General features: G+C 37.8%; 1 protein-coding gene across 1 annotated transcript; it reads right to left on the bottom strand.

Annotated features, from left to right (window-relative positions):
* Nucleotides 1-556: 556 nt before the first annotated feature.
* Nucleotides 557-24,608, bottom strand: LOC133631182 (threonine--tRNA ligase 1, cytoplasmic-like). Its single transcript, XM_062023327.1, has 19 exons — nt 24,283-24,608; nt 23,882-23,968; nt 21,416-21,603; nt 21,222-21,345; nt 21,031-21,155; nt 18,830-18,947; nt 17,514-17,578; nt 17,333-17,411; nt 16,310-16,456; nt 15,933-16,031; nt 6,270-6,436; nt 6,044-6,206; nt 4,418-4,555; nt 4,183-4,260; nt 4,007-4,107; nt 3,557-3,661; nt 3,389-3,461; nt 3,200-3,314; nt 557-1,559 (listed from the first exon to the last, which is right to left on the bottom strand). The coding sequence occupies exons 1-19, from the start codon at nt 24,592-24,594 to the stop codon at nt 1,411-1,413; spliced, it is 2,433 nt and encodes an 810-aa protein (XP_061879311.1). The 5' UTR covers nt 24,595-24,608; the 3' UTR covers nt 557-1,410.
* Between the last annotated feature and the right edge of the window lie 1,297 nt (nt 24,609-25,905).

Below are 25,905 nucleotides of genomic sequence, written 5' to 3'. Positions count from 1 at the left end.
AAGGTATGCCAAGGGGTACGTGAGATTTTTTTTAAATATTCTAAAAATAGCATCAATTCAAAAATCCTTTATAAATATATTTATTGAATAATACTTCAACAAAATATGAATGTAAGTTCATAAACTGAACATCAAATCAAGTAGGCTATTCCATTCATTACCATAAACCCAGAGTTTCCCCCATGCCATGATGGTTTGACCCTCGACCTACAATGTCTGTCAAAAATAACTGTGAAAAGAAATGCAACAATGCAATATTCAGTGTTGACAGCTAGATTTTTTTTTAACATGTTCCATAAATATTGATTTTAAAGATTTCTTTTTTTGTGAAGAAATGTTAAGAATTAAGTTCATGAATCCAGATGGATCTCTATTACAATCCCCAAAGAGGGCACTTTAAGTTGATGATTACTTCTATGTGTAGAAATCTTTATTTATAATTGAATCACTTGTTTATTTTTCAACTAGTTTTTTGTTCTTTTTATATATTTTTTTCCAAATAGTTCAAGAAAGACCACTACAAATGAGCAATATTTTGCACTGTTAAACAATTTAATAAATCAGAAAGATCCCGACTTAAACAAGTTGAAAAACTTATTTGGGTGTTACCATTTAGTGGTCAATTGTACAGAATATGCACTGTACTGTGCAATCTACTAATAAAAGCTTCAATCAATCAATCAAACCAAAATCACATGAAAACAACTCAAGCACAGATCTAATACAGCAATGTCATATTGGTTTAAAAAAAAAGAGATCTGATGCAACAAAAACACAGTTTTTCTCAAAAATATGATCTTTTTCATAATTAAACAGCCACATTCATATCAAAGTTGATTATTGTGGTTATAAAATATGTAAGAGTTTTTATACTTTACATCTCGGTCAGTAATAAGTCATAAAATCAGTCAAAAATTGTCTTGACAGCATTTGTAATTTATACTGTCACTATATTAATAACATATGTATTATCCGCCTCTTGCCCCAAGTCAGTTAATGAGGACAAGCAGTATAGAAAATGGACGGTTGCATTATCCTGCTTGTAGTTTTCAGTGGTGTCGAATAGCTATACTGTATCGATCGTAAAAGTGGTTTATTTGTGTAAACCTTATCTGGCTACACAGTGAGCCCATCAACGCATTTACAGTACTTCTTGTAAAATCCATCAATATTTGTGCAAAAAAAACCACATTTTATTTCAGCAAGTGATTTATTTTTTGCTCAAAAAAGAGGCACATTGATTATGTGTTCAGCCTTCATAACACACACTTTTCGTCACAGTGGCCCACATACAAAAAGTGTTTCATTATAAACTGGCACACAGCCTTTAAAGCCCAGTAGATGTCCTGTTTCTTGTCCTGTGTAATCCACTTTCCCTGTAACACTTTTATGTGAGTCATCGATCGTTGTTCAGAACTCCTCCTCCGCGTTTCGACAACGGGCATTCTTGAAGAGGGTCAGGCGGGCCAGCGCCTCTGCTAATGAGCGTTCCCCGTGCACTTTGTTGTCTCTCGTACGTACGTTGACGCTGCCAGTCACCTTCTCCTTCTCGCCGACCACTGCCGAGGCGGGACAAAACAAACGGCTCACACCAAAATGCACAACAGCTACTGTGAGGAACATAAATGTTGGAACAAACGTTCCACCAATTACCGGTAACAACGTTAGTCTTTATACCCCTTCTTATATGTCAGCTTCACAGAGACTGTGGAACCTCGATTTACAAAGCCCTCTATTTGCAAACTTTTCGATTTACGAACTTTTAGATCGAACCAAATGTGCTCAACGAACACTTCATTCATTTTGTGTTACGCCTGCAAGAAAAACAGCAGGGCATAGTGCTTTAGTGTGTTTTTTCGCCTTTTGACAAGTTTTGTCCATTTTGCTAACTCAATATAAGTCCCAAAAATGAAACAGACCAGCGTGGAAATAAGAATGGGGAGTTTAAAAAAAGACTACCGTATTTTCTGCACTATAAGGCGGACCTAAAAACCTCCAATTTTCTCAAAAGCTGACAGTGCGCCTTATATATGGACCAATATTGAGCCACAACAGGTCTCGCAACTACGGGATGCATAACGTAACGCCAGCCTCTACTGTAGCGTCTATTCTATGCGCCTTATAATGCGGTGCACCTTATATACGAACAAAGTTTTAAAATAGGCCATTCATTGAAGGTGCGACTTATAATCCGGTGCGCCTTATAGTGCGGAAAATACGGTATTTGCAAGGAGTACATTAATGGCGCTCACAAACATGGAATAATTGCCTAAGCAGGCTTTGTACCACAGCAAGTTTTAGATGTGATGAGATCGGACTTTTCTGGAAAAATATGCCAGAGAAGACCTATTTCACAGCAGAGGAAAAGACATTGCCACTCAACTTTCAAGGCACACACATGCCCCCAAACCCCTTTGTTCTGTCCCTCAGTTTACTGCTTTCTCTTCAGTTCCTCCGCCGATGTTAATATTGTGGATTTAACTTTAAAAAAAAAAAAGTTTATTATATTAGAAATCTGGTTGTTAAAGTTAAGGATTTTTGTGATTTCGGATAATTTGTGAGGGCACCAAAAGGACTTCTGTGTGTGTGTGTTGTCAGAGCAGTGCATTGTTCAGGTTCTTTTGGCTTGTTCAGCTTACCATGAATTGATTTACGTGGACCTCGACTTAAATAAGTTGAAAAACTTATTCGGATGTTACCATTTAGCGGTCAATTGTACGGAATATGTACTGAACTGTGCAATCTAGTAATAAAAGTTTCAATCAATCAATCAATTGTTAATAAAAAGAACGTTGAGCTTGTCATGTTTGTAGAATATACAGTAATGTTTAGCACTTTATATTGTGTTCAAAGTGTGTACACACCTTCACTAAAATATGGACTTTTGTCGAGGCAGGAAACAATTATTCAATTTTAACATTGTTTCTTATGAAGAAATTTGATTCAGTATACAAACCCATTCAAGAACCAATTAGGTTTGCAAATCGAGGTTCCACTGTACCATGTCTGCTGTAGTGTGTGGGGTAAAGACTTCTACTGCTTGTATCAGATCACATCGTAAACATAATAATGGCCACCGAGTGGTAACAACTTATCATTTACCGTAATTGGAGGTGTGGTGTTTTTTTATTTTTGGGTTCATACTTCATACTACATACAAAGTTACCCTACAGTTTGACTAATAAAAGTATTTCCCTACCGAGAATGAAGTTGTATTGGGCCAGCTGAGCGTTGCGGATTTTCTTATTCAAAAGGCATCCAGAGTCCAGGTCAACGTCGGCCATCATACCGGAGTCTGTGAACTGCTTACAAACCTAATTGGATGAGTATGTGTCAGTTTGTTTTGGGCTACATCATAAATACTACAGTTCCTTCAAGCGGGACTCACCTTTTTGGCATAGTCCTCACAGGAAGGGTTGACGGGCACAACCATCACCTGGCGTGGAGAGATCCACAGAGGCCTGGCAAAGAGACAGATAAGCTGAATTCTTCGACAACAGCTTTATTTAATCTTGTCCAATACATTTTCTTACAGTTAGCTTAGGAGACAACTCACCATTTCCCTGCGTAGTTCTCAGTCAAGATGGCGATCATCCTCTCTACGGAGCCCAAAATGGCACGATGGATGATGACCGGACGAGAACGGTCGTCACCGTCCTTCCTGTAAAAAAATCACAACAAAAAGCAGTATTAAAAGTCGTACTGTGACTGTAAACTTCCTTTTTCTTCTAGGGGTTGTTGACGTGGGAATCGCTAATCAATAGCCTTTCACCGAGTCAGCAACTAGCAGTCAGTCAATGATTCATTGCAAGTCCGTCAATGAGTTGACCAGTAAATTAGTCTTTGAGGTCGCTCATAGAGTTGGTGACAAAGTCAAAAAAGGGGTGAAATTATGATTTTTTTCAGTCTGTTAGTCAGTACTGAAAAGCATCTCCACAATGAGTAATCCTTAGTGTACTAAAACAAAGCGTGTGCAGAGCGTCTAAGTTTCGACAAAGCGACTCACCCCACAAAGGTCAGGTCGAAACGGATGGGAAGCTGGAAGTCCAGTTGAATGGTTGCACACTGGTGGTAACGTCCAATGGCATCTTTGATCTTAATGTCAATCTATAACAGCACATATCTCTGTAATGTTGGTGTACGTTCTAGAGAGACTGCGAAATATGTTCATAAGGCACCGACCTTGGGACCGTAGAAAGCTCCGTCTCCTGGGTTGAGCTTCCAAGGCTCCCCAAACTCATTGAGGCTGTTTTCCAGTTGCTAGCAAGGATGAGTCAGCGTTACAAATGGAAAAGCATCAAAGGGGATCTCAATGGGAAGCAGTAATCATCATTAGATGACTTAAATAGCGACTCTCTCATTAAAAGATATCACACTGAAAATGCACTCTGTTCTTGGCTTTGGCCTTATTAGATACCTTCTCAGCCTGGTTCCACACAGCGATGTCACCGAGGTACTTCTCTGGACGAGTGGAGAGATGAAGCTGGAAAGAGAAGCCGAACACATCGTAGACACAGCGCAGGAAGTCCAGGCAGCCCTTCATCTCGGACTCGATCTGACGGAGAAACGTTAAAAGCATGAATCGATGATGGCATTTAACATCTTTTGCATACAGTATGTGGTATTAGTCAATACAGGGCATGTTGTTCAACAACAAAACAAAAAGGGTGTTCCAAAACCTGCAAACAAAGATTTTACAGTAGATTAAATCAGATATAATTATATTGATCCTCTGAGGTTCCAATAGCAGCAACACCATACACAGTATACAAGACAATAGCAACAGCAGCAAAGCAAAAACAAGAGTTTTAAGAGGATTTGCACTTTTTGGGGGGAATTTAGCCTTTTATTCACAATCCTTATTTGAGACAAGAACACTTATATTTACTCGTAACTCCTAAATAAACGCTAGCAGAAGTTTAACAATGGGGTTAATGAGATTTGCTTTATTCCACCTATAAAGCGCTCTAAAAAACCTCCAAAAACCTTCATCAACAGTTTATATACATACTGTATGTAGTAACAGGCAATAATAACATGAAATATGTGCATATTTTGGACAATTTAAGCATACAGCGGCTTATTAATTTCACAAACGCATCACAACGTTCACTATTTACAACAACAATTACTAATCATGGCACACTTCATGAGAGACAACAACGACTACTTTGGAACAAACGATGAGCCAAAATCTTATATTTTTGAGTCTGAATATACGGAGGATGAGTTCCATAGTTTTAGAAGCAGAATGCTAGACAGATCCCGCAAGTAACACTATCGCTAAGTGCTAAACATAAAAAACAAACTATGAACATAATAAAACAAATGACTTACTCTACAATGTCTTCTCTCACTGGGATGCCGACCAATGGAACGTTTATGTCTTCTTGTTTGGATGAAGAATTAATCATAATCCTCACGATATTAAAAAAAAATAAAAAGGTGTCGCAAACGTGCGTCTTTTCTTGTCTTTCTCGCCATGTCCGGTCTAAGAGTTGAATGTCAGTTGACCTACTTTTCGGTTCATGGCCACAACTTCTACTATAAAAGTGTGATGCATGATTTATAATCTAGAATTAACTTTCACCAGCTCTGAAGGGATACAACAGCTCACGACGCCGCTAAAAGTAGTTCCTCTGCATTAGCGCTAATATTAACAATATTGCTAATTCTTGGTTAGCACTCAGGTTACGGCATGTAAGTGTAGTATTTTTGGCGGTTTTTGGATGTTCTTAGGCGGCTCTATAGGCACAGTGGAGTACTCCCAATAGTTGCATTGTTAGCCACCTCAAACTTACTTTATATTACAAATTCGAATGCATACAAAAAAAAGTGTTTTTGTCTTACAAATGGATTGGGAATGATAGGTAAAACTCCCCAAAAAAGCTGCCAAAAAAGGCATTTAAGTTTCATAGCAACAATAAAAAGACAAAGGAATTCCAAAAGGGGGCATTGCACCTCTGTGGTTAGGCCGTAATATTGTAGAAGGAACTCATAGTCAAGTGTTATTTGTTTACCTAGAGAAAAAGATGTTAGTTACCTGATCCATGGTGCAGAAAATGTGGGCGTCGTCCTGCTGGAATCGTCGCACTCTGGTCAGCCCGGTGAGTGTACCGGACAGCTCGTTGCGGTGGAGGACCCCGAAATCAGCAAACCTGAGAGGGAGTTCCCTCCAGGAGCGAGGCCTGTGCCCGAACATCAAGCTGCAACAGAAAAAATGGAATTCAAAAGATGGCTCGACACGGGTGGTTTGTTGTCCAGCTCACCAGTGGCCAGGGCAGTTCATGGGTTTGAGCGCGAAGGTGTCCTCCTCCACGGGAAAAGAGAACATGTTTTCACTGTAGTGCTGCCAGTGGCCTGACGTCTCCCATAGTTTGCTGTTGTAGATGTTGGGGGAGGCCACTTCCTGGAAGCCTCTTCTCCAGTACTCGCCCTAGAACCAAACACTCAGTTTTCAGTACCAGTGGCACAGTAAGTGTCCACCATTATGACTTTTGACCTAGAGGGGCCACATTTCCAGACAACTAAAGGACCCGGGGGCCAGAATTCTCTCTTCACTATTAGTCTTGTTTTGTATACTCCAGAGAATTAGCGTCCTCTACAGAAGACATTTGATTTTGGTGTATTTATTCTATCAGAGTTACAGGAGCGCTCTGATGTTTCTAAAGACTTTCAGCAAAAAAGCAAGTCAAATATATCAATGACAGCACTCTAGTGTTAATAACAATCTGCTGCAAATATACTGGAGTTTTTTTTTTAACTAAACTTGTGGGCCACCAGTTGAATAGGACCTAAAACGGAGCCTTGAGGAACACCATTAGTATTACAAATGAGTACTGAAGGCATCTGAAGTAAACAAGCTACAGAAACACCTTAGTTCAGGGGTGTCAAACTGGTTTTCACTGAGGGCCACATCGCAGTTTTGCCTGCCCTCAGGGGGCCGCTTGTAACCCTGACTAATTTATGAACATACATTTATATGGATTCAACTCATATGAAACAATTGCCTACGCAGTGTTTCCCATAAACTGCCAAGATACCTGTGGCGGTGGGGGCGTGGCTATGGACGTGGCTATGGGCGTGGTCACCATGACATCATCGAGTAATTTGCATAATTTACTACAATGATATGATTTTCTCTAAAAAGGCTAAAAAAATGTATACTTACTAATTAATAATAACAGTTTTGTTTTAAACGGACATCCATCCATCCATCCATTTTACAATATAATTACAACACTTTATGTACATATTTATATACAGATTTGAACAATAAGTTATTCACTGAAATATATTTATTAATGGTGGTTCTTACAAAAAATATCTTATAAAATATAAAAGCTAAAATGTCTCATAAAGCTCTGCCACTTTAATTAGTGCATACTAAATAATTTAACTTTAGCCTACTACTACAACCATACTATTTACCAGCAACATAAAGTGAAACAGAGGCAGAGGTGTCCTGCCAGTCAGTACCAAATAAACAGAAAACAGTAGTGGTGGTAGATAGACACAGAGCTTCATCAAACATCTGATCCACTGAACAAAGAGCTCCAAAAAGCTTGAACTTTAGACTGCCATCAGTTTTACTCCCTACGCTTAACCATGTGTTTCCTACTGCCTGCAGACTTTGCACCCTTTGTTATATACACATGTTGTGTTTCTAATATAAATACATTTAATAAAGTCAAATACAAATAAGGCAACAAGAGAAGTATCCTACACTTCTCTTTTGTAAAGTAAATCTGAACAGCCGATATGGGCATCTACATCAACTATATGATTTGCCTGAGAAGCTGGAGAGGACAAAAAAAAAAAAAAAAAATAATAATTTATTTTATTTTTTTTATTTGTGGCAGACGTAATTCTTTTGTGGCGGGCCGCCACAAATAAATGAATGTGTGGGAAACACTGCTATGCATTTGATTTGTTTTTGTACATACACTGTCAAAAAAAACTTTAGATTTGCAGTAAAAAAACGGCAGCTTAGTCATCACAATTTTACTGTAAAATTTACGGTGTTTTTTACTGCCTATTACTGTAAATGTACTATAGATCTTTTACAGTAAAATTCTGGCAACTGAGCTGCCATTTTTTTTCACCATAAGATCTAGTGTCATTTTTACAGTGTACAATTACAGTTTGAGAGTGCATTCTTTCATCTTCGTAATATCGCTAAAATGTATCCCATTTTGTCCACCAGCGATGCTGAGATCAGTCTTCATGCGTCCGTTACGTCTCGTCTCGATTACTGTAACGTATTATTTTCTGGTCTCCCTATGTCTAGCATTAAAAGATTACAGTTGGTTGCAAATGCGACTGCTAGACCGAGATATAGAAATTATATATATATATATATATATATATATATATATATATATATATATATACACACTACCGTTCAAAAGTTTGGGGTCACATTGAAATGTCCTTATTTTTGAAGGAAAAGCACTGTACTTTTCAATGAAGATAACTTTAAACTAGTCTTAACTTTAAAGAAATACACTCTATACATTGCTAATGTGGTAAATGACTATTCTAGCTGCAAATGTCTGGTTTTTGGTGCAATATCTACATAGGTGTATAGAGGCCCATTTCCAGCAACTATCACTCCAGTGTTCTAATGGTACAACGTTTTTGCTCATTGGCTCAGAAGGCTAATTGATGATTAGAAAACCCTTGTGCAATCATGTTCACACATCTGAAAACAGTTTAGCTCGTTACAGAAGCTACAAAACTGACCTTCCTTTGAGCAGATTGAGTTTCTGGAGCATCACATTTGTGGGGTCAATTAAACGCTCAAAATGGCCAGAAAAAGAGAACTTTCATCTGAAACTCGACAGTCTATTCTTGTTCTTAGAAATGAAGGCTATTCCACAAAATGGTTTGGGTGACCCCAAACTTTTGAACGGTAGTGTATATTACATACATACAGTACAGGCCAAAAGTTTGGACACACCTTCTCCTCATTCAATGCGTTTTCTTTATTTTCATGACTATTTACATTGCAGATTGTCACTGAAGGCATCAAAACTATGAATGAACACATGTGAAGTTATGTACTTAACAAAAAAAGGTGAAATAACTGAAAACATGTTTTATATTCTAGTTTCTTCAAAATAGCCACCCTTTGCTCCGATTACTGCTTTGCACACACTTGGCATTCTCTCGATGAGCTTCATGCACACCTGTGAAGTGAAAACCATTTCAGATGACTACCTCTTGAAGCTCATTGAGAGAATGCCAAGAGTGTGCGAAACAGTAATCAGAGCAAAGGGTGGCTATTTCGAAGGAACTAGAATATAAAACACGTTTTCAGTTATTTCACCTTTTTTTTATTAAGTACATAACTCCACGTGTTCATTCGTAGTTTTGATGCCTTCAGGGACAATCTACAATGTAAATAGTCATGAAAATAAAGAAAACACATTGAATGAGAAGGTGTGTCCAAACTTTTGGCCTGTAATGTATATAAAAAAAACATAATCCAAGTGTTTTCTTGGATGTTGGTACTTTTTTTTTTTACAAGAGGACCAGCAAAGCCCAGCAGCCATGCATCCTTGAGAGCCACGCGGGAAAGCTAGCGAAAGTGACGCACTCCCTCACACTGCAACAGACTGAAGCCACGCGCTAATGATCTTACACCACCGCCTGTGTACCATGAGACCGTCTTGGCCTTGTCTGCTGTGAAAGTCGTCCATGTTGTCAGCCAGGAAATATGTCACAGGGACAAGTTACACTATACGTCCATACACTGTTAAAACATAACTTGTCTTCAACTCTTTGGAATTCAGGTTAATTTTTAGTGTTCAGTGTCAATAATTCACATTAAAAATGGTTCATTGAGTTGTTGTTTTTTCATGTTTACATCGTGTATTACAACATTGGGCAAGTTACATGTACTAGTTATAATAAGTATTTACCTTCAAAGCTAGGACAGGCAGTTTTAATTAAACTATTGTGTCCTATTGAAAAACAAGTGTTTATCTATGTCAAAAAAGTGGAACATTGTAGATTATCCAGAAAAAGTCAGGCTTGTGTTGGCTTTCCGAAGCCATGATGTAATATTGATACCACAGTTGGATCACCTTGACCTCTGCCCCTCTGCAACCAAATGACTGTTCATGCGGTGAGTAATTGATGACAGGCTTTTTTCTACCAACAGGAATAGTGGTGTCAGTAGCTGTGTTTCCATCGCAGTTTTTTGCAAAATAAAAGAGATTTAACATTTTGACAGAGTACATTTGCGACTAGTGGGCGTTTCCATTAAAGGGTGTTTTGCGTCATGAGCCATAATTCTCGTAAAGTATCGTCCGTGAGACTCTACTTTGAGGCAGGAGACTACGGTCCATCCAGATCCACACCTCACGGCACCTGAACAGTTTTTTCCCCTCGGCCATCAGGCATATGAACAATAACAAGATCTGATAGCTCAGTTTACAGCTCATGTTATTCTATTCTGTTATATGTGTTTTATGTTGCACGATTGCACCAAGTAAAATTCCTAGTTTGCGAACCCGCTCTCAAACAATGGCAATTAAAACTATTCTGATTTAAGTTTCCATGGTTTTGGAGCTGTGATATCAATTGCAGCCACTGCTGTTGCCGTGATTTTCAATGGATAGCTCAAAGGCAAAGTCCTTAGGTAAGGCAGCGGGGGTGAGGTGGGCGGGGTTAAGGGGGGAGGAGTATATTTATAGCTAGAATTCACTGAAATTCAAGTATTTCTTATATATATATATATATATATATATATATATATATATATATATATATATATATATATATATATATATATATATATATATATATATATTATAAAGATAAAGTTAAAGTTAAAGTACCAATGATTGTCACACACACACTAGGTGTGGTGAAATTTGTCCTCTGCATTTGACCCATCCCCTTGTTCACCCCTTGGGAGGTGAGGGGAGCAGTGGGCAGCAGCGGTGCCGCGCCCGGGAATTATTTTTTGGTGATTTAACCCCCAATTCCAACCCTTGATGCTGAGTGCCAAGCAGGGAGGTAATGGGTCCCATTTTTATAGTCTTTGGTATGACTCGGCCGGGGTTTGAACTCACAACCTACCGATCTCAGGGCGAACACTCTAACCACTAGGCCACTGAGTAGGTATATATATATATACATATAAATAAAAGAAATACTTGAATTTCAGTGTTCATTTATTTACACATATACACACACAACACTCCTCTCTACTCATTGTTGTATTTGAAAGTGCAATGCTTTGCAGCCAGTAGCACAGCCTTTGAAGGAGCGTAGGTATGGGCAGTGTAATATTCTGGGTTTTTTTTGGAGTCTCTTTACTTCATACTTCAGAACCGACTCACACACTTGCCGTCAGGGTGCGCAATACAACGTAAACCGTTGGCCAACCAAAAAGTAACCACAGAACACTATACGGTACAGTGTTCTGTGGTTACTTTTTGGTTGGACAAGCGGACATGACGACAGGCTGTCCTCAGTCAGGTCCGCACGGACCTGGAGAGGGTGTGCCTTAAGTCCGGCTGTAAATCGGGAGAAATTCGGGAGAATGGTTGTCCCGGGAGATTTTCAGGAGAGGCGCAGAAATTCGGGAGTCACCCGGAAAATTCGGGAGGGTTGGCAAGTATGGTCTTAGGTCATGTTTTTTGAGCCAAGGCACATTTTTAGCATTGAAAAAATCCAGAGGCACACGACCAGCAGAAATCATTAAAAAACAAAACTCAGTTGACCCTAAAAAGTCATTGTTGCAATTGTTGGATATGAATTTAAACCATAACCAACCATGCATCACTATAACTCTTGTCTCAAAGTAGGTGTACTGTCACGACCTGTCACATCACGCCATGACTTATTTTGAGTTTTTTGCTGTTTTCCTGTGTGTAGTGCTTTAGTTCTCGTCTTGCGCTCCTATTTTGGTGGCTTTTTCTCTTTTTTTTTTGGTATTTTCCTGTAGCAGTTTCATGTCTTCCTTTAAGCGATATTTCCCGCATCTACTTTGTTTTAGCCATTAAGAATATTTCAGTTGTTTGTATCCGTCTGTGTGGGGACATTGTTGATTGTCATGTCATGTTCGGATGTACATTGTGGACGCCGTCTCTGCTCCACAGTAAGTCTTTGCTGTAGTCAGGCATTCTGTTTTTGTTTACTTTGCAGCCAATTCAGTTTTAGTTTCGTTCCGCATAGCCTTCCCCAAGCTTCAATGCCTTTACTTAGGGGCACTCACCTTTTGTTTATTTTTGGTTTAAGCATTACACACTTTTTTACCTGCACACTGCCTCCCGCTGTTTCCGACATCTACAAAGCAATTAGCTACCGGTTGCTACCGCCTGATATGGAAGAGTATTACACGGTTACTCTGCCGAGCTCTGGACAGCACCGACACTCAACAACACATCATTTGCAGACTATAATTACTGGTTTGCAAAAAATATTTTTAACCCAAATAGGTGAAATTAGATAATCTCCCACGGCACACCAGACTGTATCGCACGGCACACTAGCGGCACAGTGGTTGAAAAACACTGATCTAGAGGAAGTAAACTCCGTGGCAAAGTTACTGTATGGAAACAAGCAGAAGCATCACCGCCGTTGGCAGTGGCGAGCAGTGAGGGAGGCTTCCTGCCCGAGCAAACTGATCGAAGCTTTCCAATTTCTGGCGTATCGCACCAGGCCGAGGCTTGTGGTGGCACAGCGTGCTACACCCCTGATGGGGGGATTCGGTCTAGTATAAGCCAACGTGTCCACCATCTTGTAATATCCTCCCAACACACCTGCACTGTACGCCTTGGGTACTCAACTACCTACATCGATGTCCGACAATTCAACTGCAATGTTGATAGTCGAATCAGACTCCTCCAAATCAAATTGCCAAATAGTCGACTATTTTAAGACACCCCTACAGTCATGCTTCCTTTCCGTTTTCTTTGCCTTCCTGCACCAAAAGTGCAAAAGAGAAATAACACGACACAATTACAAAATCATAAACATTATCATAAATCAGCATTAACGTGACCGCCTTTCACCATTTAAAGACTCACAGGCTGTTTAAAGTCTGCACTTTTGCCTGAGTGGAAAGAAAGCACCTTTGTGGCTGCGCCGTCATGTAACGCCTCCTATTAGGCTCGTCCACATCCGCGAGGTCAAAGACTCCCGAGAGTTAAAGACCCTGCTGATTGCACAACGTTTAAACGGGAAGTGGTCTGAAGTTTAACGACCTCACAGTCAGAGCCTATCTCAAACAATCAGAGGACGGTGAAAGTGATAGTGTATGATTGTGCCTTACAGCATCTATGAATGGTTCCTGAAGAAGCACCTAAGTGTGAGTTGTTGTTTATGAAACATTACTGATAAAACATTTTCAAACATTAAATCAACATCCTTTCTTTATTGATTCTGTACTTCATAATCCATATTTTGTTTTTCATGTGTAACTAGGTGTTATGACAAATATAGCATAATAGAAAATGAACAAAAACATTATACTTCTGATTAGTAGGAATGAGGCTGAGCAAAATGTTTAAGCTATAAGAGCAGAGGAACCCATGTCAAACTCATTTTTATTGAGGGCCACATTGCAATTATGGATACCCTCAGTGGGCTGCTTGTAACAATGAATATTTATGAATATAACCATATATCTTCTTTAGACAATTTGCATAGGCAAATGTTTTTTATTGTTATATTTTTTTCACATACAGATTTGATGGAAAACTTAATTTGAAATAGTAAGTTAAGGTGACAAGTAGATATTGAACTCTATTTTTGATAACCAACCCAAAAAATGTTTGGAACATCTTCTTGCCTTATGGGATTATATTAAAAAGTGTAGAACATATGCATTTGCAGGCAGTACATTCTTCTGTCAAATTTGATAACAAATACACTTAACCAGAAAGTGCTTGAGTATTTCCAGCCTTTTGCAGGTCACGTACACGACCGTTCAAAAGTTTGGGGTCACATTGAAATGTCCTTATTTTTGAAGGAAAAGCACTGTACTTTTCAATGAAGATAACTTTAAACTAGTCTTAACTTTAAAGAAATACACTCTATACATTGCTAATGTGGTAAATGACTATTCTAGCTGCAAATGTCTGGTTTTTGGTGCAATATCTACATAGGTGTATAGAGGCCCATTTCCAGCAACTATCACTGCAGTGTTCTAATGGTACAATGTGTTTGCTCATTGGCTCAGAAGGCTAATTGATGATTAGAAAACCCTTGTGCAATCATGTTCACACATCTGAAAACAGTTTAGCTCGTTACAGAAGCTACAAAACTGACCTTCCTTTGAGCAGATTGAGTTTCTGGAGCATCACATTTGTGGGGTCAATTAAACGCTCAAAATGGCCAGAAAAAGAGAACTTCATCTGAAACTCGACAGTCTATTCTTGTTCTTAGAAATGAAGGCTATTCCACAAAATTGTTTGGGTGACCCCAAACTTTTGAACGGTAGTGTAAAAGTCACATAAAATCATGCGACGGGCTACATGACATCACATAAAATCACCTGACAGGCAATGTTATGTTAATTGTTTTATTTTTGATTGATTGATTTTTCTTTTTCTTACTTTGTTAGATTTTTTAGGAATGAAATAAATAAATTAACTGAACTGAACATAAAATCACATGACAGGCAACATAAAATCACGTGAATGGCCACAATAAATCATGTGGCGGGCCATGTAAAAAAATAATATGACGGGATACATAAATAATTCAGTAATGTGGACGCTGTATCGATCCGTTGTGGTGAAGAAGGAGCTGAGCTGGAAGGCAAAGCTGTCAATTTACCGGTCGATCTACGTTCGCATCCTCACCTATGGTCATGAGCTTTGGGTTATGCCCGAAAGGACAAGATCACGGGTACAAGCGGCCGAAATTAGTTTCCTCCGCCGGGTGGCGGGGCTCTCCCTTAGAGATAGGGTGGAGCTCAAAGTAAAGCCGCTGCTCCTCCACATCGATAGGAGCCAGATGAGGTGGTTCGGGCATCTGGTCAGGATGCCACTCAAACGCCTCCCTAGGGAAGTGTTTAGGGCACGTCCGACCGGTAGGAGGCCACGGAGAAGACCCAGGACCTCGAATAAGCGTAAGAAGATGGATAGATGGCTGGATGTATGGGATACATAAAATCACCTGGCATGCCTTATTTAAATCACGTGACGGGTTACATAAAATCACATGACGGACAATGTTATGTTAATTGCTTTATTTTTGTTTGTTTTATTTTTCTTCCTTTGTTCGATTTTTTATGAATTAAATAAATAAATGAACCGAACTGAACACAGGCAACATAAAATCACATGGCGGGCCACTTTATTCACATGGCAAGCCATGTAAAATTCATGTGACGGGCTACATAAAAACACATGGCGGATCACATTAAATCATGTGCTGGTCTACATAAAAAAATCTAGTGATGGGTCGCATAAAAATCCCGTAGCGGGCCAAATCATGTGGCCTTGAGTTTGACACTTCTGCCTTAAAGTCTTAAGTATACGTTTTTGATGACAATCCATGCATGAAAATCATACATATTGTTTTAATTTAGTTGTAAATATCAGTAATGTACATGCCGAAGATGATGAATAAAAGATTTAAGTTTTGAAAGTGGAAAAAAATAGAAAAAATTAATTAATACGATTTTGACAGCACTTTTCCTCTGACCCCAGGGAGGTAAAATATTCCTGGAATCTTTCAAAAGAAGGACAATTTCTTTCCACCTGTTAAAAATGCTGACATGTGCTACATCATTTTTAAAGCATATAATAGAGGCGGGTCTCTATGAAGCTTGACCAATTAATTTTTTCCTTTGGGCCTGACTGCGATTTCCATTCTGTTCCATGTACACCCATAACTTCAAAAGCAAAATTATACATTATTATATCAAAGGTTGTAAAATACATTGATTGGGCCACGTTGCTCACCCTGATGAACTCTGTGAGGGTGTTGTAGATGTATGCTCCGTGTGGCAAGAAGAAGCAACTCCCAGGACTGAGATCATGGAAGAAAAACAGCTCCTGGTCCTGGAAAAGTACAGATAAAAATATATTATTTGAATAATATATGAAATTCAAGGATGCTGACTAATAGGTCTGCTCAGCATGACAGTGCATGCAACAAAACACAAGCTATTAATATGGAAGCGTGTGGTCATTAGTGGCAACTGGGGAGTTTCTGCTGTGCTTCCCAGGCCGGGAACGATTTGGGGCAAGCAGATGAATCACAGCAGTTGAAAACGAAGGAAAAAAGCGGTTCCTGCTGGTACAAAAAGGTATTGCACTCTGAACATACGCCAACTTACTTTGCCTATCTTGCGATGGTCTCTATTCTTGGCCTCCTCTTGGAAACGTTCCCACTCTTTGAGCATCTTGGAGTCGGGGAAGGAGATCCCGTAGATCCTCTGCAGGGTCTCCATGTCGGAGCGACCCTCCCAGTAGGTGGCAGAGTTCTGAATAAAGAAGAATACAGGGACAAGTAATAGAAAATGGATGGATGGATAGACAGATTACTGGTCCCAATTCTGTGTACATTTGTGGTCACTTTATAAAAAACATGCTATATAGTGTATGAGGGTTAATTTGTGTCTTTATTACAAAAGCTTTTTTGGACACTGAATTGATGTAACTTAATTTTTTGCACTTGAATTTTGTGAACTGAATATTTTTACAGCACATTATGCTGACAATTTAATTGAAATAAAATGTGTGAGCACTCAGTGAGCATTCAACGTGTAAAAAAATAAATACAAATTCAGTGCAGAAAAAATTGGTACAAAACAAAAACAGTATTTATGAAATTTAATAGTAAAATAATTCAATGCAGAAAAATTCAGGGCAGAGATATTTGTTGCTTCAAAAATCAAGACTCACTTCTGGTAAATTAAGGAATTAATTTTAATTTATTTTTTTACATCAAATTATGCTAATGATTTCATTGAATAAAAATGTGTGGGAAAAACTGTGTGGAAAAAAATGCAGTTTGCTAAAATATAGTGTTTTAAAAATCTGTGTAAAAAAAATCATTGTATAAAAATTCATGGTAAAAAAATTCAGAATATAAAAATTAAATTTTGTTGCTTCAAAACATAAGACCCATTGCGTGTAAGTCAAGGAATCTATTTTTCTATAATATTTTCATACACCGGATTTTTGTACAATGAATTTTTACACACACGTGTCTCACAATTTTTTATTAAATGAAATTGTCAGCATAATTTGATATTTCATTTCACAAAATTCAAACGCAAAACATTCAGTTACATAAATTGGGTGTCCATAAAAAAGCTTTCATAATAAAGACACAAATAAACTCCATAATAGCTCACCTTATAGATCTTCATGGCCTTGATCTTGCCTGTGTGCCTCACATGTGGACCCCTGCAGAGGTCAATCAGGGGTCCGCACCTATCAAACATCCATAAGGGGACAACAAACTTAGCAATGACGACATTTATTTCATTTGTGTCATAATTCAACCTGATGTTACACCCGTTAAACACACTGTACCTGTAGACTGTAGTCGTGGGCGTGGTGACCTTTTCATTCAAGATGCGGCACTTAAATTTGTTGTACTGGAGGACGTAAAAAGCTCATGAACAGAATTGTCTAAACATTCAAGAAAGTAACCTCCACCAAGGCTTACAATATTTCTTCATACGGCCAGTAATGTTTTTTTGGTAAACTATTATTTTTGTCCACTGTTGTTTCTTCAACAATGATAATTAAGCTGTGTTCTATTGTCGCCTATTCTATTATCTACTCAACAGAAGAGAGTGACAGGTTGAGAGGCAGTCCTTAGCTGTAGAAATGCATTTTTTCGTTAACGTTAATGATATAATTATTCCTGGTTTTAAAAAAAAATTTCAGAATAATTTTTTAAGATATCATATTTTTGTGTTAGTTATTTGGAATGCATGAATACATTTTTTAAATAAAATGTATTCAGCTTTTATATGCAATGTCATGTCTATCATTCGTTACGATATGTAAATATTGATATACAGATATTTTCTCCAGGAAAATTAAATAAATTGTGATATCTACAAAGGGGTCAGAATTAATCAATCTAACTCAATTTATTGATTTGATAATGACATTTACTGGGAGTGGATTTATGCAACAGCTGTGATGAAATAACAAAAATTGTCAAACTTTTGGCATGTTGAAACAAATGTTTGTGAATAATGTGTTTAGTAACTACAGAAAAAAAGTCTGTTTTTTTTTTTTTAATGTATTAAGACACTTGTGTTTCAGGTCATAGTAAGATGACATTAAGAATTTATTTTAATTATTCTTTTTTCGGGTTTTGCCAATATTAATGTAATGCAAGTTGATTAGGTCATATAAAAGCAAGATCGTGACAGTCTTTAGCTACGTTTTTTTTAAAAAGAAAAATGTAATTTGTATAAACATGCTGATTGAAATTAAATAATTCATTTATTCACATGTGGGTATCTGGCCACCTGTTAGAGATAAGGCATTCATTTAAAAATGTATTTATTATTGTTATTAATATTTATATATTTAACAATATTTAATAAATACAATATTTACTAAATTCATATTTAATTCACTTATTTATAATTAAATACGCAAAGTAATATTTAAGGACTGGCGTGTGTTAAAGCGGCAGACAATATTTGAGCCAATTAAAACTGAAAATCCACATTAAATGTGAAAGACGGTAATCGTTGTGCAACTTTCTGGAAGATATGAAACTCCAATTGAAGGTAGCCATGTGCTCATTTCTATTTCAGCCTTGGTGGAGGTCTCCTTTGTTCTTGTGCTTCTTATTTAGAAGAGTACATCTCGGTCTCCCTCACCTTGAACATCTTCAGCAGTGTCTCCTTGGTAACCTCCAGCCTCTCGAAGGGCTGTTTCTCCTTCACCACACTCTTGCACAAAGTCTCCAGCTCCCCAAACTGCATGCTGGACACACTTCTGGAGACGATAACAAAACATTTCCTTTTTTTATTTTTTTTAAACGGGGTCATTTTCTTCACGGATTTGAAACACAAAACATTATGCTCTCATAAGAAAAGACTATATAAAGTAAGGTGAAAAAACTCCATCTATTATAATTAAAACTTTTGTAAACATCCATCCATCCAACCAACCATCTTCTTCCGCTTAACCGAAGAAGAGTTGCGGGGGCTGCAGCCTAAGCAGAGAAGCCCAGACTTCCCTCTGCCTTGTTTAAACATGAAAAACTAAAACTATATTCAATAGAAAGACATATTGAAACTATTTGAGCAATAGAAAGTAAGCTTGGATATATTTTAGAGCAGGTGTTTATATAATACTTTTCCACAAAAGTAAATGTTTTTAATACACATTAACATTGATCCAACACACTGTAGTGTTGTTTAGAAATACTGTACCTTGCACGTTAAAAAACAAACAAACACAAAGCAACTATATTACTGGATTCATGTTAGCATTTAAGATAGCTAGCGATTAGCACTCTAGTTGCTAGCTATCGATTAGCATGCAAGTTGCCAACTAGCGATTATCACTGTAGTTGCCAGCAATTTGCAGACTAGTTACCAGCTAGCGTTTAGTGCTCTAGTTGCCAGCTAGTCATTTGCGCTCTAGTTATCAGCTAGTCATTTGCAGACTAGTTGCCAGCTAGCGATTAGTGGACCAGTTGCCAGCTAACGATTAATGCTCTAGTTGCCAGCTAGTGATTTGCACTCTTGTTATCAGCTAATGATTTGCGGACTAGTTGCCAGCTTGCGATTAACGCTCTAGTTGCCAGTTAGCGATTTGCGCCCTAGTTATTAGCTAGCGATTTGCGGACTAGTTGCCAGTTAGCGATTTGCGCCTTAGTTATTAGCCAGCGATTTGCGGACTAGTTGCCAGTTAGCGATTTGCGCCCTAGTTATTAGCTAGAGATTTGCGGACGAGTTGCCAGCTAGCGAATACTTGCTAGCTGGCAACAGTATTAATAATAATAATAACAATAGTAATATTAGTAATAGTTTTTAATGTTATTAATCCAAAAATATATTACTTAAAAAAATGAAAAAGCAAAAAAGTATATAAATATATACCGGTATGTATTTTTTAAAATCAGATTCTCATAAATTATGAAGACATTTAGAATCGGAACGAAAAAAAATTGCGATTTGGTTGTGAATTAATTTTTTTGAGCACCCCTAGTGACTACCTCTGATTGCCACAACATAATCATAAAAAATAAGACACTTACTGCACTTGAATACATATAGGACATAAATAAGACCTAACATGCAAATAAAATGCCAATAAGCGTTTGAAAAAAATTGTGATGTAGTGAAGCTGCACTATTTTAAGCTCTATGTGACGAGGGACCACTGTAAAAAAAATGGTTGTGGAAAAGTGAAGAGTGTTCCCACTTTTGTGAGCTACTCCGTGTACCAAGGCCACACTGCAAAAACTGAAATCTAAGTAAGATTAAATATCCCAAATAAGGTTGATATTTGCTTATTTTCTGTCTGATAAGATAATTCTTCTCCCTAAGCAGATTTTATGTTTGAGTGTTTTACTTGTTTTAAGGGTTTTGGTCCTAAATGATCTCAGTAAGATATTACAGCTTGTTGTTGAGATTTGATGACCTATATTGAGTAAAACATGCTTGAAACTAGAACATCAGCTGATGCAAAGCTGTGTCATCAACACTCACGAGTATAAAACTACTTTTTTAAAGTAATAATTTCTTACTTCAAGCAAGAAAAAAAAATCATGATGATAATGGCACTAGCATTTACTTCATTTAAGAATATTTTTCAACATATTGAGCAAAAAGGCTTAATTTTTTTCTTCTACCAAGAAAAGTGCACTTGTTATTAGTGAGAATATACTTATTTTAAGGTATTTTTGGGTTCATTGAGGTTAGCTAATTTTACTTGTTTCGGAAAGTCTTGACAAGCCGAATTTTCTTGTTCTATTGGCAGATAATTTTGCTTAGTTCGAATAAAATACCCCTCATTTTTGTTTGTTTTTTCTTGTTTTTGAACACTGACTTTTTGCAGTGCACACTTACTTTTGTTCATCCAGGAACATGTCGTAGTAGAAGCCGTTCTCTATGGGGGGTCCGTAACATAAACAACCTCCATAGAAGCGTTCCATGGCCTCGCCCAGGATGTGAGCGCTGGAGTGCCAGTACACCTTGAAAGACCAAGGAAAATAAGAACGTGCTAGCAGCGGCATTAAGTCTGACTGAGGTTTGCTTACCGCCTGAGCGTCCTCGTTGTCAAAGCGTAAGATCTCCAAAGAGCAGTCGTGCTCTAGAGGTCTGTCCAAGTCCCACAGCACCCCGTTCACGCGAGATATCACCGCGTTGTCGGCCAGGCCCTGACTGTAGGACAAAAAAAGACCAATTAAAGCGGAGCAATGTTATTCAGAACCTTCAATCTAGTTCCACTTACCTAATGTCACAGGCAAGCTGGTACGGGGTGGTGACCCAGGATGTGCCCGTCACCTTGCGCCCGTCGGGCAGCTCCACAGTGATAGGACTACCTTTGGTCGCTCTCTTGGCCAGGAGGGCGTCACTCTCCTTCTTCAGTTCCTCGTAGAGGCTGAGGCGCTCGGTAACATAAGCGGGCCAGGCTTTTAACTGTGTGACCAAGCAACATCGGCAGTAAGGTTAATTGTAGAAACATCTAACTAGGAAGAGGCTTTTTCCATGAAGCTGAACGTGTCATGTTGTGCCCTACAAAGTGTCTATATCGTAAGTATTGTGCCTATTACACACCAGCTGTTTGATTGTAACATTCAGCTTAGTTGCAGAAATCGCAATGTAAAATCACAATTGCTAATAGCAGCCAGTCTATAGGATTGAGGTGGGCGGGGTTGGGGGGTGCGGGGTTTGTTGGTAGCGGGGGTGTATATTTTAGCGTCCCGAAAGAGTTAGTGCTGCAAGGGGTTTTGTGTATTTGGCTGTTGTGCTTATGTTGTGGTACGATGCGGATGTTCTCCCGAAATGTGCTTGTCATTCTTGTTTGATGTGGGTTCACAGTGTGGCGCATATTTGTAACAGTGTTAAAGTTGTTTATACGGCCACCCTCAGTGTGACCTGTATGGCTGTTGATCAAGTATGAATTGCATTCACTTATGTGTGTGTGTGTAGAAGCTGCATATTAGAGATGACACACCCGCGGAGTCCGCGGGTAATCCGCGGGTCGGGCGGATGAATGACGAAAAAAATAGATTTTAAATAGATTCGGGCGGGTGGCGGTTGAACCAATTCGGAAATATATATACATAGTAAATGTATAAAGAGAATCCTATGTGTCCCAGCAACAATTGAGCGCTGCAAGTGAGCGCTCCTTCAGCGCAGCAGGGCGCATTTTAGAGGCCAGGCGCTCTCGCTTGAATCCTGGCACTGTAGATACCATTTTATTCCTGCATAGTGCTAAAAAAAAAAGGAAGTAGACATACGGTTGGATATGTTAAACGAATTAGTCTACGTTACCTAGGCCAGTGGTTCTCAAATGGGGGTACGCGTACCCCTGGGGGTACTTGAAGGTATGCCAAGGGGTACGTGAGATTTTTTTTAAATGTCTGTCAAAAAGAACTGTGAAAAATGCAATATTCAGTGTTGACAGCTAGATTTTTTGTGGACATGTTCCATAAATATTGATGTTAAAGATTTCTTTTTTTGTGAAGAAATGTTTAGAATTAAGTTCATGAATACAGATGGATCTCTATTACAATCCCCAAAGAGGGCACTTTAAGTTGATGATTACTTCTATGTGTAGAAATCTTTATTTGTAATTGAATCACTTGTTTATTTCTCAACAAGTTTTTAGTTATTTTTATATCTTTTTTTCCAAATAGTTCAAAAGACCACAACAAATAAGCAATATTTTGCACTGTTATACAATTTAATAAATCAGAAACTGATGACATAGTGCTGTATTTTACTTCGTTATCTCTTTTTTTCAACAAAAAATGCTTTGCTCTGATTAGGGGGTACTTGAATTAAAAACATTTTCACAGGGGGTACATCACTGAAAAAAGGTTGAGAACCACTGACCTAGGCTATACCAAATAAGCCCATGTCTAACCTATATTGAGTTCGGTCAGCTGAATAATTGTGATGGTTACGTGTTGTTTGGGCGCACTACAATGCAAAGGAATTAAGGCAATTGCGTTGTTTATTGTGGGTTTTTTTCTATTGGAGATATACTACTGTGTGTTAATTATTTGGCCTCGCTTTCAAGTGAAGCGCATCTCCGATTGGCTACAATGTAAAGCTATTTAGCCTGCTTTGTTCGTCGCGACCCTCTATTTTCATTATAATTCAATTATTATCATTTATTTAATTTATTTTTGTTTAAATAGGGACGACATACATATATTCTTTAACCTCACTAATGCCTTGCATCGTCTATATTAGATATATAACAACGGGCCGGTGGCGGGTGGGTGTGGTTTTGATAAAATGTTGGTTCGGGTGGATGGCGGGTGGATGACGACTTTTGTGATACGGTTGCGGATGAAACAATTGCCTATCCGCGCATCTCTACCGCATATATTATGTGACTGAGCTGGCACGCTGTTTGTACGGAGGAAAAGCGGACGTGACGACAGGTTGCAGAGGACGCTAAAGGCAGTGCCTTAAAGGCACGCCCCCAATAATGTTGTCCGGGTGGAAATTCGGGAGAATGGTTTGCCCCGGGAGATTTTCGGGAGGGGCACTGAAATTCGGGAGTCTCCCGGGAATATCGGGAGGTTGAAACCGATACCGATAATTTCCGATATTACATTTTAAAGCATTTATCGGCCGATAATATCGGACATCTCTACTCACAACCTACCGATCTGAGGACGGACACTCTAACCACTAGGCCACTGAGTAGGTAAAATAGATGACTATGTGGGATAGTCACCTCTTTTGCAGCTGATCCATTTGATTGTTCTTTCTTCTGCTTCTTCTCCTTGTTATTGTCATTTGCTTTAGCTTCCGGGGTGGTCACCTGCACCATTTAAACAGTGATTGACATCATGGCAACTTAATATAGACTTCATCTGTTCAGGTAGTGGTCAAACTACTTTGACCCGTGTCTATAACACATATAAAATATGTGTTATATGTGACTGCACTTAAATGTAGAGTATATGTAGAATATATTTATATTATTTATATATTTTATATATAATATATTATATATATTATATTATGTATTATTATTCTTGTCTATTGTGAGCGAACTGTGGTGCTGAATTTCCCCCAGGGATCAATATAGTACTTTCTATTCTATTCTATATTCCTTTGATAGTTATCTAGCACCTTTTTAGCAGCTTTGTTGTTGGTCTGCACGTCTTTCTTGACATTTCCGCCACCTTTCTCCAGCTCCAGTTCCGCCTGCAGACCGCGGCGGAGATGCAGTAGCCGGTACTTCAGCTTTTCGTTCTCCGACCTCAGGTCCTCCAGCTGCGGAGAGACCTCCCCGTCACCCGCAGGGCCCACATTCCGGGCGAGTCCTTCCTGGAGAGCGGAGATTTCCCCGGCGAGGACATGAATTTGCTCCTCCTGAGCTGCCAAGCGTGTCGCCAGACAGTCCGCCATCTTTAAATGACCACCATGTCGCCCGCTATCCATGAAGAAGACGGACTTCCGTTGACGATTTTGACGAAATAAAAGCCACTTTTTTTTTTTTTTTTACGTTGTCTGAACGATAAAAGTCGTGGGATTAAAGTGCCATTGAAGTCATATTACACAATAGTGAGTATTTTATTCCAGCATAGATTCATTTAATCCTTAGCATTTACGATAGCCCTTGTTTACATCTTTCATTTTCCCTCGAATGCTATTTTGAAATTTACGGGCTTCCATACTACTTCCGCCAAAAAAAAATGCCCCTAAGGTAAATCATAATTATGAGATAAAAAGTCATAATTATTATTAAAAACTTGTATTAATGAAATAAATAAATAAATTTAAATTATGAGATAAAAAGTCACAACTAGAAATAAAAGGGTCATAATTATGAGGTAAAAAGTCGAAATTTTTAAGATAAAAACTCGTATAATTATGACATTATGATTCTGATTAACAGCTATAATTATGAGATAAGAAAGTCGAAATTATGAGATAAAAGTCGAAACTATTAAATAAAAAGTCATAATTATGAGATAAAAAGTCAATTATAAGATAAAAACTCGTATTAATAAAATACAATAAAAAAATCGAAATTATGAGATAACAAGTCATAACTAGAAATAACAGGTCATAATTATGAGATAAAATGTGGACATTGTAGCAACATACATTTTAAGATAAAAACTCGTATTAACGAAAAAAAACAACTAGATAAGAAGTATTGATTATGAGATAAATAGTCATAATTATGACATTAACAGTTATAATTATGAGATAAGAAAGTCGAAATTATGAGATAAAAGTCGAAACCATTAAATAAAAAGTCATAATTATGAGATAAAAAGTCAATTATAAGATAAAAACTCGTATTAATAAAATAAAATAAAACATCGAAATTATGAGATAAAAAGTCATAACTACAAATAACAGGTCATAATTATGAGATAAAAAGTGGACATTTTAAGATAAAAACTCGTATTAACGAAAATAAATAAAAAACCTAGATAAGAAGTATTAATCATGAGATAAATAGTCATAATTATGACATTAACAGTCATAATTATGAGATAAGAAAGTCGAAATTATGAGATAGAAGTCGAAATCATTAAATAAAAAGTCATAATTATATGAGATAAAAAGTCATAATTATAAGACAAAAACTCGTATTAATGAAATTTAAAAAAATCGAAATTATAACATAAAAAGTTATAACTAGAGATAAAAGATCATAATTATGAGATAAAAAGTCGAAATGTTAAGATAAAAACTCGTGTTAACGAAAATAAACAAAATCGAGATAAAAAGAATTAA

The sequence above is a fragment of the Entelurus aequoreus genome, linkage group LG02 (genome assembly GCF_033978785.1).
Source record: "Entelurus aequoreus isolate RoL-2023_Sb linkage group LG02, RoL_Eaeq_v1.1, whole genome shotgun sequence".
Taxonomy (NCBI): Eukaryota; Metazoa; Chordata; class Actinopteri; order Syngnathiformes; family Syngnathidae; genus Entelurus; species Entelurus aequoreus.
Note: the sequence above shows the minus strand (reverse complement) of the source record. Positions and strands in the feature narration are given on the sequence as shown.

Coding starts and splice junctions, on each gene's coding strand:
- LOC133631182 (XM_062023327.1), bottom strand. CDS start 24,594: ATGGATAGCGGGCGACATGGTGGTCATTTAAAGATGGCGGACTGTCTG. Junction 23,969..24,282: donor ACAACAAAGCTGCTAAAAAG/GTGCTAGATAAC, acceptor TAAATGGTGCAG/GTGACCACCCCGGAAGCTAA. Junction 6,207..6,269: donor ATGAACTGCCCTGGCCACTG/GTGAGCTGGACA, acceptor TTTCTGTTGCAG/CTTGATGTTCGGGCACAGGC.